Source organism: Gossypium arboreum, chromosome 11 (assembly GCF_025698485.1).
Source record: "Gossypium arboreum isolate Shixiya-1 chromosome 11, ASM2569848v2, whole genome shotgun sequence".
In the NCBI taxonomy this organism is placed as follows: domain Eukaryota; kingdom Viridiplantae; phylum Streptophyta; class Magnoliopsida; order Malvales; family Malvaceae; genus Gossypium; species Gossypium arboreum.
Window position 1 is genome coordinate 35085 of NC_069080.1, and position 19002 is coordinate 54086.

The 19002-nt window shown below is 35.4% G+C and overlaps 3 protein-coding genes across 6 annotated transcripts; all 3 read left to right on the plus strand.

The window, feature by feature from the left end:
• LOC108454438 (uncharacterized) lies at positions 1-3720 on the plus strand. Its single transcript, XM_017752895.2, has 7 exons — positions 1-775; positions 863-949; positions 1067-1279; positions 1762-1926; positions 2220-2273; positions 2359-2505; positions 3100-3720. Exons 1-7 carry the CDS (start codon positions 548-550, stop codon positions 3475-3477), a joined length of 1272 nt encoding a protein of 423 aa, XP_017608384.1. The 5' UTR covers positions 1-547; the 3' UTR covers positions 3478-3720.
• A 1551-nt stretch (positions 3721-5271) lies between these two features.
• LOC108456758 (uncharacterized) lies at positions 5272-13553 on the plus strand. 3 transcript variants are annotated; one of them, XM_017755408.2, is made up of 5 exons: positions 5272-6016; positions 8175-8546; positions 8621-11243; positions 11356-13032; positions 13201-13553. In XM_017755408.2, the coding sequence occupies exons 1-4, from the start codon at positions 5879-5881 to the stop codon at positions 12987-12989; spliced, it is 4767 nt and encodes a 1588-aa protein (XP_017610897.1). In that variant the 5' UTR covers positions 5272-5878; the 3' UTR covers positions 12990-13032; positions 13201-13553. The 3 variants fall into 3 exon arrangements, with proteins under 3 accessions (XP_017610897.1, XP_017610898.1, XP_017610900.1); XM_017755409.2 differs by having other exon boundaries at positions 8630-11243; XM_017755411.2 differs by lacking the exon at positions 5272-6016 and having other exon boundaries at positions 8415-8546; positions 8614-11243.
• Positions 13554-16523: 2970 nt separating this feature from the next.
• LOC108455727 (uncharacterized) lies at positions 16524-18581 on the plus strand. 2 transcript variants are annotated; one of them, XM_017754264.2, is made up of 7 exons: positions 16524-16775; positions 17216-17310; positions 17400-17479; positions 17561-17616; positions 17702-17814; positions 17963-18024; positions 18100-18581. In XM_017754264.2, the coding sequence occupies exons 1-7, from the start codon at positions 16655-16657 to the stop codon at positions 18386-18388; spliced, it is 816 nt and encodes a 271-aa protein (XP_017609753.1). In that variant the 5' UTR covers positions 16524-16654; the 3' UTR covers positions 18389-18581. The 2 variants fall into 2 exon arrangements, with proteins under 2 accessions (XP_017609753.1, XP_052878114.1); XM_053022154.1 differs by having other exon boundaries at positions 16605-16775; positions 17245-17310.
• The last annotated feature ends 421 nt before the right edge of the window (positions 18582-19002 follow it).

Consider the following 19002-nt stretch of genomic DNA (forward strand, 5'->3'; position numbering starts at 1 on the left):
AAAGAAAAAACATTCGCAACTTTCCAAAGCATAGAATTGGTTTTCAATCAATGCACGCTTTTCATAATATCAATAATACCTTTTCAGCTTTCCTTTTATGACAAAGAATTTATGGTCATTCTTTGCTTTTTGTCCTTCAATTACTTTCTTTCTCAGGTCTCTTAGTATTGAAGGATTTTTTTCCCTTTCTAAGAGATTTAAGTTTCTTTACGTTATTATCTTGTCTTCTATAAGGTCATCATCTTCTCTCTTCTTCCATTTCTTTTATTTATCCCAATTTACAAACAGAAAGAGTTGAGGGTTTGAAACATAGAGAGTCAATGGGAGTAAAAGTCTAGAACAAGTCTTCAGGAGGAGTGGTCTTTTTTCTTTTTATAAAAATAAAAACCTTCTGTTTCGTAAGGGCATGAAGAGAGCTTCATTGCCCGGGACAAAACTTGGGAATAAACCATGTTGTGTTGTGAACGCAATAATACAACGCTAATGTTCACAAACGCACTCCTTCATATCAAGACAAACAGCAACTGCTCAAAAACATTCCATAACTATGGCTTATTCTGTTTCCCACAACAGTTTCTCAACGATTTCTCTTTTTGTCGGTTTCCTTGTTGTTGCTTCCTCCCTTGCCCCTGTCCTGTCCTCCCCATTGATGTCAGATTCCGGTAACCGGCAAATGAAAAACCATACTTTTAAACCTGCTAAGGACATTCAGAAGCTAAGGAGAATAAATGCTTATCTCAAGAAGATCAATAAGCCTGCTGTGAAGACAATTCAGGCTGGCATCTTCTTTCCCCTGTCATATCTTGTTTGGAATTTTCTTCTAGTCTTGTTCCACGAGTTTTAAACAGTTTTGTTGCTGCAGAGTCCGGATGGTGATATCATAGATTGTGTTCTCTCTCATCTTCAACCTGCTTTCGATCACCCTGAGCTTAGAGGGCAGAAAACATCGGTAAATTTCTGCTCTACCAGTTTAGCTGATATTTAGAAATAAACAAATTCAATGTCGGTGAGTATCTGAAACTTTGCAAGTTTGGAGCATCGCCATGAAACAACCTCATTTTGACAGGATCTACCGGCGAGGCCAAAACGTCACAACTCTACCGATGCAAACCCTGATAACTTGCAACTATGGACAGGCTCAGGTGAATCTTGCCCCCAAGGAACTGTTCCAATCAGAAGAACTACAGAGAAAGACGTTTTGAGAGCAAGTTCTGTTAGGAGATATGGAAGAACAAGAAGAAGACATGTAAGGAGAGACTCAACAGGCAGCGGCCATGAGGTTAGTACCTTATCTTTACGTCATCGAAACAGTAAAAAAATTATCTAACATCTAACCCAGATTGGGATTCCGACAATTACTACGACCTGAGAATTTAAAAACATATTTTCTCGCATTTTGACCCAAAAGTTGTGTGATTCATTTTTATTATCAATTAGCAACCCAGCATTGAGATGATTTAGAGCGAAAAATATGTCTTAGCTTCCATTTCTCATTCCAGCCGAAGGGATAGTTTTCGGCTAAGTTGATTTTCCACTGTTTTAGCAGTTCGCCAGGAGTTGGTTGGGGAAAAACAGTACAAGGCAGACATTGAAGGGATATTGGACTCTAAAGTTGATTTAAATTATAGAGCACTACTCTCGACTAATTGAGTTTTTACTTCTCATGATAGCCAATCCTTTATCATCTCCCATCCTTTCAATGCTTCTCATCAAGCTGAAATGATGCAAATGTTTTGACAAGTTCATTTTTTCTCGTTGCAGCACGCAGTTGTGTTTCTGAATGGAGATCAGTATTATGGTGCAAAGGCAAGCTTAAACGTGTGGGCGCCTCATGTGACTAATGAATACGAGTTTAGCCTGTCACAGATATGGATCATCTCTGGTTCTTTTGGCAATGATCTTAATACCATTGAAGCTGGTTGGCAGGCATGTCCTTCAATTTTTAATACATAATGCAGAATCTCTCTATTGGCAAGTCCCTATCTTCAATTAATATCCTGAGGTTGAGAAGAAAACCTCAGTCGTAAATATGTTATATTTAACTTTCAAATAGTATCCTAGAAACATCAAAATGGTGCGTGAAACACGAGCTTTCTGCAAAACCCTTTTCCAAGTTGCTTTCCATTATCAACGTGCAAAATTCTTTTGTTTAAGCTGTTGAACCACCATCTTCTGCATGCTTCTAAATCTAATGAACAATTGCATTTATTCTACTTCAGGTTAGCCCTGAATTATATGGAGATAATTACCCTAGATTCTTCACATACTGGACGGTGAGTAACATCTTGGAATCAAACTTGAAAATATGTATTTTTCCTTGAAAAACAAACCAACTGCTAATTGGCTTTGAATTGACAGACTGATGCATACCGAGCCACAGGATGCTACAACTTGCTGTGTTCGGGCTTTGTCCAAACCACCAATAAAATTGCTATTGGAGCAGCAATCTCTCCAATCTCCTCCTACAATGGCAGACAGTTTGACATCGACATAATGGTTTGGAAGGTGGGTGCTTGCACAATTCCTCAAAGTAGAACTATACAAAGTTTGAATGGAGTAAATTAACAATATGGCATCATTTTTAAAAAAAAAACAAATAAGGGAAGGTCTTTTCGGTGTTTTACTGATTCACATCTGCTGCTTCAATGTTTTGACTGCGTAACCTTGAGAACGAAATTAATAAAGCGCTAAACTTGCAACCTTAATAAAATCTAAAATTGACTTAGAGATTAATGATAATGACTTGAGACCTTCTCCATTCTGGACAGTATTGAAATGCAAAACTCGTCTCTTTAATCTTTTTTGTCTTCAACTGTTTATTAATGTGTCAACTTTGTATTCTATTTCTTATATAATCTTTTAGAAAATAAGAACACAAGCACCACCAACGTTTAGCTCTTATTGCTCTATTTAAGAGGACAATTATGCCGCTAAAAGTAAAAAATTTCTTTGATTTTTGGCCTACTTTATGATACATCTGACCATACCAAGAAAACAAGGGGAATATTATTCAGAAAAAAAAATTCCAAGCTGGTCGTGACAAATAAAACTTTAATGGACTGCAACCTCTTCCAACATCGACGGTAAATGTTTTTGTAGGATCCAAAACATGGACATTGGTGGTTAGAATTTGGATCAGGATTACTGGTTGGATATTGGCCTGCATTTCTCTTCAGTCACTTGAGAAGCCATGCCAACATGATACAATTTGGAGGAGAAATTGTGAACACTAGATCGTCAGGATTCCACACATCAACACAAATGGGCAGTGGACATTTTGCTGAAGAAGGGTTTGGAAAGGCAGCTTATTTTCGGAACTTGCAAACTGTTGATTGGGATAATAATTTGCTGCCCCTAACAAACCTTCACCTATTGGCCGATCATTCTGATTGCTACGACATCAGACAAGGAAGAAATAATGTTTGGGGAGATTACTTTTACTATGGAGGCCCAGGAAGGAACGTAAGGTGTCCTTGAGTAACATTAAAACAGGATAGGATGAGAGGGTTGAACTACTACTACTACTTTTTTTTTTTTCACCCCAACCAAAAATTAATTTTTTGGGTATTTAGTTTTCATATTGGGCCTTTAGCATGGTTTGGGTTGGATTCTTTTTATTGATGTATATTTTCCTTCCTCTGATAGATTGATTTTCTTTCCGGGGTAATAGGTAAATTTTTAGGGAAATACAAATTGTTAATAAGACCATTTTTCTGTTTCTCCTTTGCTTGTCAATTCTCAAATTCATAACGTTTACTCACTTGCATTTACATATGAAATAAAACTAGATAAATAGCCAAAGAAAGGACCCTTAACAAGTGCTTTAAAAATGAATGACTAAGGTTGTACCCATGGTTCATTGATGAATGATTGGCGGAGTCGTAATATATATATATATATTTTTAATGCGAGTAATAGACTAAAAAAACTGTAAGTTTTTCTTTTCTACCGTATAGGATTTTAGCTTGTTTTTTAAATGAGAGTTTTCTTTAGTGTCGAGGTGGAGTTGATTTTCTTTGAATGGCCTTTGATGTGATAACTATTGGGGATTTCATTTTGCCATTTGTTTTTTGATTGGTCCGATTTCAACTGCAGTTTCTCTGTTGTTAATGATCTACTTTTTGGGAACAGTGGATCAAATAGGTGTTCAGGGCTGGTTGGTGTCTGGCAATTTACATGATCTTAGTCGATTGGTTTATTGAGTTTATTTAGTTTTTACAAAAGAATTTCCTAATTTATCTTTTAACATGAGTTATATAACATGAAAAATAGGAAAATTAATAATCGAAAATTTTGATTCCCCTCACGGACAAATTCCAGCTATCCAATTAGCAACCACATTCTCCTCTCTTTGAATAAATTGAAACTTTACCATTAAAACACCTTTTAACCGCAAAAATTTTTTAGACCAAGAACAATGAATTATCTTCCCAGACTTATTTGTAAGGTAATTTATTGCCTCGAAACGATTACTTTCTACAATAACTTTCATATAATCTCTAAGTTTAGCAACATCAAGCCCACAAAATATAGCCCATAATTTAACATTCAGAATAGAACACCAATCGAAATATTTTCTATAAAAATATTAAAAATTCATATTTTAACATTTTTAATAAATTTTATTTTCATAAACATATTAGATAAATTATTCATTTTTGGGGTGATGGAACAAAACCTATTAAGTTAATCTCACATATTTATTTTCTTTTTTGAAAAACATATTTACTTTCTATTAATTATAAAAAGTTAATTATTATCCTATTTAAAATAAAATTATATATATTGATTAAAATATATTTATTTAATTAAAAATTAATTATAAAAACTTAGATATTTATTATTTTTAATTTATCTAGTTATATTCAATGATTTTATAGATTTAAAATTTTATTAATTAAAATATATTATTTAATTTTTAAATAGAACTATTACTCAATTTCACATTAATTGATAGTTAATTAATATTATTTTATTACCACACCATAATTATTAATATACTAAAATTATTTTTAATGCCAATTTAGTAATATAATTAATAATAAATTATATTTTTTCAGTTTAAAATTCTCTAAATTATATAATTTTAATGTCTAATTTTTAAATATCATATTAAAAATTGTTACTTTATAGACAAATAATTTTTAATAATATTAGAAAAATAATTCATATCATAATAAAATTATAATTATTTTTAGATGTGAATTAAATAATATGATAAAAATAAAAGATATTTTTATTAGTTTTCGAAACTGGTATACTATAGATTATAAATAAATAATAAATAAATAATAAACCTAGATGGATTATAAATCGAATCCTGAATGATTCAAAATTTAAAACATCCAACCGAATGAAGTTCACCCCTACTTCGAGTAGCTATCTTTCATTTCCGTCACAAACCTGTGACTATAACTGCCCTTGTTATGAAGTTGCACGAACTGTCCGCGGTGCCCAACCCAATTGCCCGCTCTGCCCTACCTTGCACCTTTCATTTTGCTGCCTCTCTTCGAATATATTTTTCTCTCTAAAAATCGAGACGAAATAATTTGCCCTTTCTCTTATTTTTAGTTTTAAAATTATATTTGCTTCTATAGATTGGAAGGCGGCTTAAGAAATCAAACGTGGTGGATGGATCGGAGATTGAATTTGATCAGGTAAACGGGAGAATCGCGAGCGAATGGATTAGGGTTTTGTATATGAAATTTCCAAATTGGGGGAAATCAAGGTTTGGTTGAGGGAAGATTTTTGGCAGACGGTGAACGGTTGGCATTTGGTGGATGTCGGGTAAGAAAGGGGGAAATCGAACAGGGGGAAAGAAGATAGAAATAATAAGGAGGGAAAGTTTGATGGTACTCGAAGGGGAAAATGCAAGGCTATGCGTGGGCAAGGAAGAGGTGAAGAGAGGAAAATAGAACGGCACATGTTGACAGTCCCTACACTTGCCACCGCGGTTCTGAGTGGTGATAGTGGTGCTTCTCTCTCTTTTTTATCTACCATTAATTCATTTTCAAAGGTATAACATTTTTATACAACGTCTTTGACGTTGATTCCATTCAATTGTTCTTTTATAGTACCTCCCCCTTTTTTTGTTTGCTATTTTCTTCACTTTTTCCCATTTAAGTGATTAGGAGGAAATGAAGAAAGGGCTTTATTTTTTCTTGGGAATTTTGAGATTGAGGCTTGACTTTCTGGGAAAGTGTGGAATGGTCCTGATTTTCTTTTATTTTATTGGTTTGGTTTTGAAATTTCTGAATGATTTTGTTGTGCTCGTTTTTGGTAAAATTTAGGGAACGGAATGGGTTTTTGTGGGAATTTTTTAATTTCGGATTGATTGGTAGGAATGCATATTTATTGACGTTTTGGGTGGATTGTTTTGCTGAGGTGCATTTGTAAGAACGTTCGACTTAGTTTTATGGGTTCATATGGTATGGAGAGTGCACTACAATATAATTTAGTTATGTTTGAGGTGCATATGTCCCCTTTCTTCCGTTTGCTTTTGCCTTAATGTAAACCTTTTGTGTACAAAATCATGAGACAAGAAGGATTCTTCTACTTTTCATCTGCTAGAAGCTATTTTACAGATGTTGTGGTACTTCTATTGACTTATCTGAATTTTTACTGCCTCATGGGTTCTATTACTTAATCCAAGCACAAGGAAATTCCAGGAAGAAAGTATTAGGAGATGAAAGAGATATTTGCATTCGTTATAGATCACTGTAAATGCACCTGAATTTTAGGACTTTGCCTACTTTCAAGGAGTGCTAAGGAGAAGTATTCACCAGCATTGTTGTTGACCAGAACAATGGAAACTTCCCATTTTCAACAGCTTGAAACATGAAATACTCAAAAAGAAAATAGTTTCTGGATCATCATTACCGAGGTTGAGGGGTAATCACCAGACTTATTGTTGTTCAAGATATTTGAAATCTTTCCTATATTTGGAATAGCTTGAATCATGAAGTGATTTACTCCGTTAGGATATGGTTTTGTCTCATTGATTTAGTGAGGGAATAGGAAAACAGTACAATGTAAATATTTATTAGTCTTTACTTGACATATATATACTTTTATTACCTAGGAATAGAAACAAAGAAATATATAGTTTTACATGGTGGATTGATGATTGCAAAAGGTTTTACTTACTCAAATACCTAAGTAACAAATTTTCCTTAACAAGTTTCTTCCCAAAGCTTTTTATGTAGTTTGCAGGGTGTTATTGCTCTGATGGTTTTGGTGCTGTAAATACAATAGTTGCTTCTTAATTAATTATTAGCTGCTAGCTTTTAGGTCTTGTTCCTATAAGGCAAGTCCTGGGCTTCTTCAAATGTATCTTATTCTACTATAGGTAATTAGTTAGTTTTTTTTTATGCATATTTCTTCCCATTTATACATATGGTTTAACTTGTATATGAACGAGAATGTACACGATTTTTCTTGTGCTAAAATGTACATTAGAGTTGTACCTTATTTCTAGCATGTAGTATGAGTCTAGAGAAATGTATTAGCATATCTTCAATGGAAATAGATATGATTATCACACTTTCAAATGACTAATGTTTTCCTTGGTTATGGTCGTATAATCTTTGAACATATCTGAATTGCTATAACATGTTTCTGTTAATGATGAACTCTGGTCACATGGGAATAATTTTTGTTTATTAATTATAATATATTGCATTGGATTCTCTTCAGCTTCTTTGAAATAGTACATTCATATGTGTATTAGCTTGTTACCATCTGTTGTCGATTTACCAATGAGAGTATTTCTTTCAAAAATTTGTTCTGTAGCTGACCAGTCATGCTCTAAATGGCACTATATGCAACTTTATTTGTAGATATGATTCTCTGAAGTCTTTCATATCTAATTAAGCTTGATTATTGGAGTCACAACAGTTCTGAATGGTTGAAACAATTTGCATTGCCCGCCAATGATTGTTCTTTTCCCTTGGTTCTGTTTGTATTGAATTATCATCTCTACCTAATCTTGGTTGCTTCCTCTATGAGTTAATAAGTTTATGATTTTTAGATATAACTGATCAATGCCAGTCTGGTTGTTGATCCAGCTCGTAGTTCTTTACCCATACAAATTGCTTTATATCATCACCGTAAGCTTCTCCTACCTGGTTTGTTGTTCAATTGTTTATTGACACCACCTATTTTGTTTGTTATAGGATGGACACAGATTCAGTGTAGGTGGCTGTACTCTCTTCAAACCAGCCCAAGATTCTCCACTTTTTATTGGAATAATCCATTCTCTAACTGCTGCTAAAGAAAATAAGTTACTGTTGGGTGTGAATTGGCTATATCAACCTGCTGAAGTAAAGCTTGGCAAAGGCATCCTATTGGAAGCTGCTCCAAACGAGATCTTTTATTCCTTCCATAAGGATGAGATTCCTGCTGGATTGTTGCTTCATCCATGTAAAGTTTCATTCCTTCCTAAAGACATTGACCTTCCATCAGGGATTTGCTCATTTGTGTGCCGACGAGTTTATGACACTACAAACAAGTGTTTATGGTGGCTAACTGATCAAGATTATATTTATGTGAGTTCTAGATTCTCTTCTAGTTTAGCATACATTTTCTTAAGCTTTGTAGTCAGTAAATTTTCAGTTTACAGGAACTGCAGGAAGAAGTAGATCAACTGTTACGTAAGACGCGTATAGAAATGCATGCTACAGTGCCGAAACCAAAGCCAATGAATGATCTGACATCAGCATCACAGTTAATACCCGGTTCAGATAGTCCTTCATTTTCTTCTCAGGGTAAGGGAAAGAAAAGGGAGCATGGGGATCAAGTCTCTGAACCTGTCAAACGAGAATGTATTAATAGAATGGATGATGTGGATTCTGGTCATATTATACCAGAAATTAATTTAAAATTTGAGATTGCAAAAATTACTGAAAAAGGGGGACTGCAAGATTATGGAGAAGTTGGGAAATTGGTTCAGCTCATTATTCGTGAGAGAAATGAGAGGAAAATAAACTTGGTGAGCCGATCAATGCTTGCTGGTGTTATAGCAGCTACACACAAGTTTGACTGTCTTAGTCGTTTTGTTCAGCTCAGAGGGTTGAATGTTTTTGATGAATGGCTCCAGGAAGCCCAGAAAAGGAAGATTGGTGGTAGTAGTGGCTCCAAGGATGATAGATCAATTGACAATTTTCTTTTAACCTTACTCCAAGCACTTGATAAGCTACCAGTAAATCTTACAGTTCTGCAGATGTGTAGCATTGGCAAGTCTGTGAATCTTTTGCGTACTCATAAAAATGTTGAAATACAGAAGAAAGCAAGGAGTTTAGTTGATACATGGAAAAAAAGAGTTCAGGTTGAGTTGGATGCTAAATATGGTCCAAATCAGTCTGTTCCCTGGTCAGATGTTGCTAAATGTGGAATCAAGAACTATAGACCTTCTGAGGTTGCAGTGAAGAGTTCAGTAACACAATTCTCTGCAACTAAAACTGGTTTTGTTAAGCTTGTTCAAGGAGAGACTGCAACCAAGTCTGCTTCTGCAACGCCGGTACCTATGAAGGCATCAACATTGCCTGCTTCAGCCAGAACAAAGGCGCGAAATGCTACTATTGTTGGCACCTCTGATCCTCAAGCAACCACAAGGGATGAGAAAATCAACAGTTCTAGTCAATTCCACAGCAATACTCTGTCATGTTCTAGTGATCATGCGAAGATGGGGGAAATTCCAGTAAAGGAGGATGCAAGAAGTTCTGCAGCTGGTTCAGGAACTGTGACTAAGATCTCAGGTAGCTCATCACGGCACCGGAAATTCATTAATGGTTTGCCGGGGCCATTGGGGGTTCAAAGGGAAACCGGACCATGCAATAATTCTTCTTTGCACAGAAATTCTGCTCCTGGAAACATATCACAGTCCAGTTTAACATGTGAAAAGGCGGTGGATGCTTCTATCGCTGAGGGTAATGGTAATAAGTTCATTGTTAAAATCCCAAATCAAGGTAGAGGTCCAGCACAAAGTGTTAGTGGAGGATCTCTTGAAGATCAATTGGTTACAAACAGCAGAGCTTCTTCTCCTGTCCTTTCAGAGAAGCAGGAACAATTCAAACATAACATGAAGGAGAAGAGTGGTACTTACCAGGAAAATGTTATAACTGATGTAAATAATGAATCCTGGCAGAGCAATGATGTAAAAGATCTGCTGTCTGGGTCTGATGAGGGAGAGAGTTTACCCGCAGCTGTTCCTGATGAAGAATACTGTAGAACCGGAGAAGATCTTACGAAAATAACCGAAGTCACAAAAGTTGCTTCCTCATCTTCTGGAAATGAAATTAAATCAAGGAAGATGCAGAGGGCTTCTTTGAACTCCATAAATACTCTAATTGATAGTTTTGTTAAGTACACTAAAGCAAATGCGTGCATGCCGGTTGTGGATGATGCTGGAATGAATTTGCTTGCTAGTGTGGCTGCTGGAGAGATTCCTAAGTCGGATGTGGCTTCCAGAGTTGATTCTCCACAAAGAAATGCCCCTGTTGTTGAGCTCTCTTCCATGGGCAATGATACAACACAAAAACCTTCTGTTGGGTATGAGGTTGTTCAAGATCGAAACTTCTCTGTTGAATGTGTATATGATGAGCATCTGAAGCAGAGTGTTGTTGCTGGTAAATCATGGGCTAAAAATGCAGACAGCATGAATGTTTCCGCTCAAGAAACATCTGGAGTGGAGCTGAATGAGCAGTTAACTTCATCAATTATTGATTTACCATGGACTGCAGAACATTGTCTTGAAAATGGTAAAGTAAAGGAAATAACAACGGCTGTTTTAGTCAATTTTCCCTCTGCAAGCACTTTGGAGAAGACAAGTGATATTGGAGATTCCAAAGAACATCTGGAGAAAAAGGCTGGTGCTGTTGATGATGATGGGAGGTTGGATATTAAACAAAAGAATATCACATTTGGGGCAAATGAAAATAAGGTTTCTGATCTGGGTTTAAACCTTCAGAAAGAAGTGGTTGAAGGATCTTCATCTGCACCCTCCATGGAAGTTGATGTTGAGTGCAAAACAGATGTCACTGAAGGTATGGACAGAGGTTCACATACTCCTGAGAAGTCACCAGCTATTGTTGGACATTCTACCAAAGGAACAGATAAAAAAGCATCGCCTACTGGTTCTAATGATATGATGGAAACTTTTAATGTAGTAAAGGCTGAGAAGGATGTTGAGGCTGATGTTCGTAGTCAAGCCAGTGACAAAGAGAAGCGAAAACCTGATTGGGAAAGTAATGCTTCTCCTGTTATTGATGTCTTAATTAAATTTGAAGTACTTACTATTTAACTTTTTATTTATTTGTAATTAAAATGGGTAACTAAATTGTATCTGTTGTGGTTCAGTGGTCCCTGCCCAGAAAGTTGAGCATATGGAGGAGAATTTAGAAGGTAGTGAGTGTCCTGAACCATACTGTGGACTATCTCCTTGTAAGGCATCCATATTAATAGAAACAAAACAACCTATTAGGATAAGGGGATCCAATTTGGCTGGTGTAGAGGAGCGTACATCAACCACTGCAGATACTCCTGCTACATGTGCAGATGCTAAAGTAAAATTTGACTTGAATGCTGGCTTTAATGTGGATGATGGGAAATTTGGGGAGCCAATTAACTTGGCAGAAGCACTGTGTCCTGCTTCTGTCCAATTAATTAACCCAACGCCTTTATCTGTTTCTTTTGCATCTAACAGCGTTCCTGCTTCAATTACTGTTACTGCTGCTGCAAAATGGCCCTTTGTTCTGCCAGATGACCTACTGAGGAGTAAAGGAGCACTTGGTTGGAAGGGATCCGCAGCCACTAGTGCATTTCGGCCGGCTGCCAGAAAGATTTTGGAAATGCCCCTGGGTACAAGTCATGCTTCCATTTCTGAAGCTACTACGGGGAAACAAAGCCGTCCTCCACTGGATATTGATTTGAATGTACCTGATGAGAGACTACTTGATGATCTAGCTTCCCGAAGTTCTGCTTTGGGCTCCGACTCTGCAGCGGACCTTACAAATAATCGTGATTTAACATTTCGCTCTTCTGGGGGACTTGATCTTGATTTGAATAGAGTTGATGTGCCTGTTGATTTAGGTAATCTTTCAACTGGCAATAACTTTAGACTAGATGTCCATATGCAGCCTATAAAGTCATCATCATGTGGTATTTTTAATGGTGAGGCAAGTCTCCACAGGGACTTTGATTTGAACAATGGACCTATTCTTGATGAGGTGAGTGCTGCACTAGTTAGCCAGCGTAATAGAAGCAGTAACATATCATCTCAACCACCAGTTTCCAGCCTGCGAATAAACAATTCTGAGATAGCAAATTTCTCGTCATGGTTTCCTACAGGGAATACATACTCGGCTGTCACTCTTCCATCTATCTTGTTTGATAGAGAACCTCATTTTCCTGTTGCAACTGGTGGACCACAAAGGGTGTTGGGTCCTGGTCCCCCTACTGGTGCCTCTGCCATCCCCTTTAATTCTGATGCATATAGGGGACCTGTCTTGTCCTCTTCGTTGGCAGTGCCCTACCTATCAACTCCTTTCCAGTATCCCACGTTCCCCTTTGGAGCAACGTTTCCTCTTCCTTCAACCAGCTTTCCTGGCAGCTCAGCAACTTATTCTGATTCATCTCATGGTGGGAGGATTTGTTTACCCTCAGTCCATGCACAATTGTTGGGTCCTGCTGGTGCTGTTCCCTCCCATTACCCAAGGCCCTATGTTGTTAGCCTTGTACACAATAATGGTAATAGTATTGCTGAGAATGGTAGGGCATGGGGAAGACAAGGTCTAGACTTAAATGCAGGGCCTGGAGGCCTGGACATTGAAGGAAGAGATGAGACAATAGCGCTTGCATCTAGACAACTGTCTGTTGTGAGTTCACAGGCCCTGGCAGAGGAGCAAGCAAGGATGTATCAAGTGGCAGGTGATGTTTTGAAAAAGAAGGAACTTGAGGGTTGTTGGGATGGATACAAGCAATCTTCATGGTAGTAGGAATCCTTAAATGTCCCTATCTGGTGACCCATGAAATCTTGTAAGTCATTTAGGTTTTTTTGTTCTCATCTTCTTTTGGCAAGGCCTTTAACTTTCTTCCCTCCATTTTGCTACTTCCATGTCAACTCTTGATAGTGGCAAGGCGGAGAGGAACTTTATTAGAATTACAAATTCTCTTTGTGACCAGATTTATGTTATATGTTTGCAGTTATTCAAGGATAGGCATGGGCTAACCCCCAGAAGGAACCTGTGTGCTCTTAGAGGGTGGGTGGTAAGTGAGCCATTTGATGCTGTTCTTAGTCTCCGACCCCCACCTTTTGCTGTATCAACTTTATCATAAAAGAATCTGTCTGGGTTTTTCATGCCAATCGTTCCTTGAATTTGTTATGATGCAGATGAGTTGCCCATTGTAGATATTATAACTGTTGGCAATCATGCGCTGTGTTTGCGCAGACATTAGAGATTGGTGCCCATACTGGTTTTAGTGCATATCTTTCGTGCCTTGGTTCTTTTCCCTTAATTTTTTTCCTAATTAAAGTGGTCACCGAATTTTGATTCTAAGCCCATTTCTGATTTATCATGGCTTCGTTGCCCTGGTTGATGTTGAATTTTAATCTTATCTAATTTATCAACTAGTTGTAGTTTTAGTCATGCAACTATGCCGTCAATGTCATTGTAATGGGCTATTAAAACTGAGATAGTTGAAGTTTGACGTTGAATTTTTACACGTCATTCATCTTTCTAAAAATTGAAGTTAGGTCTAACCGACTAAGAAGCCGGACTCTGTTTATATTCCTGATCCGGGAACTTGTCAGCAGCTGGCATACTCACGTGTACTTTATTTCAATTGCTCATTACTATAAACTATTTATAGGAAATAACATATCACGTGTAAAACCCTAAGTTTGGCATAGAAAGGAGGGTTTTACAAACTAAGCTCTGCTTCGTTGGGTGAAACTGCATCTACCAAACTAAACTCATTTATAAAACAGAAATGGTTCAAAGACATTATTCAGTTGATAGCGCCGAAGTTATCGTCTGAATGTTTGCAACTGCTTATCTAATTGAGGAGACACTAGGGAGTAGATTTTCATGTTTTTAGAACATTCTATTATCTACTTTCAGCAGTGTCAATTTGCTCCATTCCTATGCAAATGGTGTTCTTGTAAGCGATGGCATCCAGTCCCTTGGCACTTGTCATTGAAAATGTTAGGAGTGTCAAATGATTCCCCGAATGTTAAGGCACTGTTTTTATTAACTAACTGTACTCGTCATCTCAATAATGCTGAGGGAATGATCCTAAATCTGACATGATATGTAACAACACTCTATATTAACATTTTATTAATTTTATTATTACAGTAAGTTTATTGTGAAATGGGTTTTATTTACTAATTTAGTTATTTATAGTAGTCTCTCAATTTTACTTTAATGAAATTAATTTTATTACTAATGAAATGAAAATAATAAATTTTAGTTACGATATTATTTTAATAAAATATTTAAATTTTACATAAATATATAATCACATTTTATTAAATGAATATTTTTTATAAATTAGACTATATTCATAATTAAGATTGCAATTTAAATTTTACTAACTATTATATACTATAGCTTTTAGTATAATTATGTTTTTAAAAATAAAATATTATCTAAATCTAAAATGTTGTTATAGACATAACCTTTTCATAGCATCCAGAATTTGGCAAATAAATAATGTTATTATCTAGAGGATTGAAATAGCCTAATTAGTTACAAAGTTGATTTCTATGTTTTATTATTACTATTTATAACAACCTTTCATTTATAGGAGCAACCATGAATTATTCAGCGTACTTTTACCCGTTATATATATATATATATTACAATGGTTAGTATCTATAACTCCTTTATTATAAATAGATAAGTAAGACCGAAACGAGACTTCATCAGTATATATTCAATTGTCTTCAATTAGTTTAAATGAGATCGAAAGATAAATTAAATTAATTAAGTAATTAGAAAAATTATTAATCGAGAGGTATATAATTAATCTAATTAGAAAATTAATCGTCCCAAATCCTAGAATTAATTGTTAACACATATATTAATCAATTACTACATTTGTCTTTCATTATTTCTATTATAATTTTGGATTTTTACAATTCAATCCTTTAATTATTACAATAGTTTAAATCTTTAATTTTATGATCTGTTGTACTATATCTTTTAGACATTAGCTAGTTAGACTAACTAGGTTGCATGCTTATTGTTGTTAATTCATTTTATCAACCTATCTCATTTGACTTGATCCTTGAAATACTATAAAAATATTCTATTGTACACTTAGAAATATTAAAACTAGGCCTATGACACTTAAAGAACACCACACATTATATTATTTATTTGAAATATTCTCTACTCGGTGTACGTACGCCGAAATGCGATCAATAGCAACTCAGTTGACCACTGGTACAAGAGGAAGGGTAGGACTTCAAAATTAACACTTACATAGACATTACTTCAGGCAATCACAACTAGGAATTGACTACCTTATAGCTACGGGAATGTCATGACAAAAAAGATGGTTTTCTTTATGCTCTAGGCCATCACGTTCACTAAATTTGATGTGATAGTCCATTTGTTTAAATTTGTTTTAGATGTTTATTTTTTAGTAATTATATATATTTATATTTTTGAGATAATAATTATAAGTTGTGCTTTGCATTTATCAAACAGTTCGTAGGCATTTAACAAAGATAAAAGTGAAATAGGCACTATGTCACGACATGGAGGATGCTAATGTCGGGATGTCTTGATGACGTAATGAGTTTTCCAATTAATAGAGAGGGTGATATCGTGATGAGCGTGCACGAGACATCACGACGATGCAATCGCGTAATACAACCGTGTTTTGGCAGCTAACCAGGATTTTTTTTCCCAGTTAAACTTTGATTACTTTAGGGATATTTTAGTTGTTTTAGCTCTTTAAACTTAACATTTTTAAAGGGTCTTTTATCCTTGTTTCAAGAAGGCAGTTAAGTTTTTTCTTGCAGGGGCGACAAGATGTTGCAGACGAGTTTTGGTAAGATTTTTTGTTGTAACTATGAGAGAATTTTGTACCTCTTTTGAGAGAACTCTATGAAAATTAAGGTTTTGATTTTGGGTTTTCTCTATGAGAGTTAAGGCATTGTATTTGGGGTTTTGGGTAATGTACGTTTAATACATTTAAATTTATTTTCTCTATATTGTACTCTCGTTTATTTAATTATTTAATAAAAAGTCTAAGCCTCTAATACCATAGTTTTTTATTCTCTTAACTAAGGGTTTTCCATGTAAATATGTGTTTGATCTTTTCTACTTTTCTAACTTGATACTTTTGGAATTGATATTTTATATATCATAATACTAACAAATTATTTTCACTGAAATTTAAAAAGATATTTTAAATTTCAAATTTTTATAATAATAATACTAAATAGTGAAATCTTAGACCACAGTTTCCAAAACAGTTTTTTAACCCACTTTTCAAATAATGTTGGGTTTCTTCAAAGCTGAGTCCAAAACTTGAATTCAAATCTGATCCACTAAATAAAAATAGGATTTGGGTGTCTTGAAACTAGCCCTCAGCCTCGGGTGTTCCAATCTGTTACCTTTCTGCCTGAGAGGAGGAAATCTCAATGAACAATCGGGAAGCACAAGCTGACCAGACCGGCTCTTATACTTCAAACCAAGACCCGAATCCATGTCCAATCTGCCTTGCGTCCTTGGTTAAGGAATCCTATCTCGATGCATGTTTCCGTAGGTTTCTCTGTGTGTGTGTGTGTGTGTGTTAGTATCAATGGGAGACAGAATTCTGGATTTTTTTTGTTTATTGATGGGTGCTGAATTGATAAAATTGTCGTTTGGGTTGGGTTTTACGAGTTTGCTACTTGAGTGTTTTTGATATAGGAGAAAAACTCATTATTTAGAAATTTTCAAAGGATTCTTTGGTGTGGTGAAAGCCTGAAAGGTAATAAAGTGATTGAAAAAGGTGAAATTCTATCTAATTATTAACTTTGGGTATGGAATAGAATTTGGAGTTTAATTGAATCTGGAAGAGTGGATTGGGGCACTATTTTGTTTTGGTTAGTTGAAGAGCTTGCTTATTAAATTATGGTGGTAGCATAAATTTGTAAAAGTAGAAGCCTAGAATAGGGTGGCTGAGTTTTTGATTCCCCCTTCTCAATCTTTGGTGTCAGATAAGTTTTGTTTCAACTGTATTGTACAGTGGAGTAGGGTGGTTGCTAGCAAGAGCTCCGGCCAATCAGCCTCTATAAAATGTCCTTTATGCAAGGTTTGTTTCCATTAAAAGCAATGCTCTAACTTGTGTTGACTGGATATTTAGGTAAAATTTGAGGTGCTATTTTTTTTACTAATGTGCAGACAGACAACTTTTCAATAATCAGTGGGTTTGATGGAACCTGTTTTCAGCGACATTATGTAGATCAAGATTTTCGGAATAGGTGTCTTATTTTTGTTGATTGGTTGTCTCAGTTTTCCATTTCTTATTTCTAAGATGTCTGACCTTTGATTGCTATGCGCAGATTTACCTTTTCAAAAGCACACAAGTATAGATTACAGTGCTATTACAGTGAACCAGGTTTGGTGAATTTTATTTTACTTTGCTCTTTTTATTCCATCATTTTTCCTGGGACAGTCACTAGGTTTTACTTTTTATCAATTAGGTATCTTAAATGACATATTTGATGTATCACGGTTTTGGAAATCCCGCAAGTATCGTCAATCAAATAGTTGGCTTCAGAGTTGGTTGAAAAGGGAACTTCAAGCTTTAATGCAGGTCATTCTGTTTCACATATGCCTTTCCATGCTTGTTTGGAAATCCCATTTTATTAAGATGCGCTACATTTTCAATAACTAATCAAAGAGAATGCCTAGAAGAAATATAGAATCTAGTGGCTTAAATATTTTGTGCACTGAATTTGTAGGAGGAAGATGTTGACATAGTCGTGCATCACATACATGGTGTAATTGAATCATTCTGGACAAGGTATTAACCATTGCTTCTAGTGATTGAAATAATAAATCTGAGTTGCTCAGTCTTACCTGGGTTTACATTTTCCAGAATTGAACACACTCGTGTACTATTAAAGAAATCTGCTGAAGCATATTGGCAAGACAACTTCAGGATTGCCATCACTGAAGCAGCAAAGCCTTTTCTATTAGCAAGAACAGATCGGTTTGTGAACGAGCTGGAGTTATTTCTTGCTTCAGGATTGAACATTGAAGCCTACGATGCAGTGTACATGCAACGCTTGGGTTGGAACACTTCAGGTTCCATTACCACTAAGCCTGTACAACAAGTAGTTCCATTCTTGCATATCTTTGATGTTGGCTCTGATCAAGATGAATGAAAATTTCCATTCCCGATGTATTCTGATTTTCTAATCCTATTATGTTTCCTTTGATGATGTGCGACCACAACTTTAACCCACAATGCATAGCCTTTCTATTTCATTTCTTCATCATAAACATGGAACAATTGGAACCTCCAACTGAAAATAGTTTATTTTTTTTAAATATACGAACAATAACTGTTCAACTGCAGATTGAATGTCTATTTATTTATTTTTTCTGAATATTCCCCTTGTTTTCTTGGTATGCTATCATCGCTGGATGGTCAGATGTAACATAAAGTAGGTCAAAAATCAAAGAAATTTTGTACTTTTAGCGGCATAATTGTCCTCTTAAATAGAGCAATAAGAGCTAAAACGTTGGTGGTGTTTGTGTTCTTATTTTCTAAAAGATTATATAAGAAATAGAATACAAAGTTGACACATTAATAAACAGTTGAAGACAAAAAAGATTAAAGAGACGAGTTTTGCATTTCAATACTGTCCAGAATGGAAAAGGTCTCAAGTCATTATCATTAATCTCTAAGTCAATTTTAGATTTTATTAAGGTTGCAAGTTTAGCGCTTTATTAATTTCGTTCTCAAGGTTACGCGGTCAAACATTGAAGCAGCAGA

What these genes read in the sequence shown, in the direction of transcription:
- LOC108456758 (XM_017755408.2), top strand. Translation starts at nt 5,879, where the DNA reads ATGCGTGGGCAAGGAAGAGGTGAAGAGAGGAAAATAGAACGGCACATG. An exon ending in CCATTAATTCATTTTCAAAG is followed by an intron (nt 6,017 to 8,174) that starts GTATAACATTTT and finishes TGTTTGTTATAG; the next exon opens with GATGGACACAGATTCAGTGT. An exon ending in CTGATCAAGATTATATTTAT is followed by an intron (nt 8,547 to 8,620) that starts GTGAGTTCTAGA and finishes TTCAGTTTACAG; the next exon opens with GAACTGCAGGAAGAAGTAGA.
- LOC108454438 (XM_017752895.2), top strand. Translation starts at nt 548, where the DNA reads ATGGCTTATTCTGTTTCCCACAACAGTTTCTCAACGATTTCTCTTTTT. An exon ending in CTGCTGTGAAGACAATTCAG is followed by an intron (nt 776 to 862) that starts GCTGGCATCTTC and finishes TTGTTGCTGCAG; the next exon opens with AGTCCGGATGGTGATATCAT. An exon ending in TTAGAGGGCAGAAAACATCG is followed by an intron (nt 950 to 1,066) that starts GTAAATTTCTGC and finishes TCATTTTGACAG; the next exon opens with GATCTACCGGCGAGGCCAAA.
- LOC108455727 (XM_017754264.2), top strand. Translation starts at nt 16,655, where the DNA reads ATGAACAATCGGGAAGCACAAGCTGACCAGACCGGCTCTTATACTTCA. An exon ending in GATCAAGATTTTCGGAATAG is followed by an intron (nt 17,480 to 17,560) that starts GTGTCTTATTTT and finishes TGCTATGCGCAG; the next exon opens with ATTTACCTTTTCAAAAGCAC. An exon ending in AACTTCAAGCTTTAATGCAG is followed by an intron (nt 17,815 to 17,962) that starts GTCATTCTGTTT and finishes CTGAATTTGTAG; the next exon opens with GAGGAAGATGTTGACATAGT.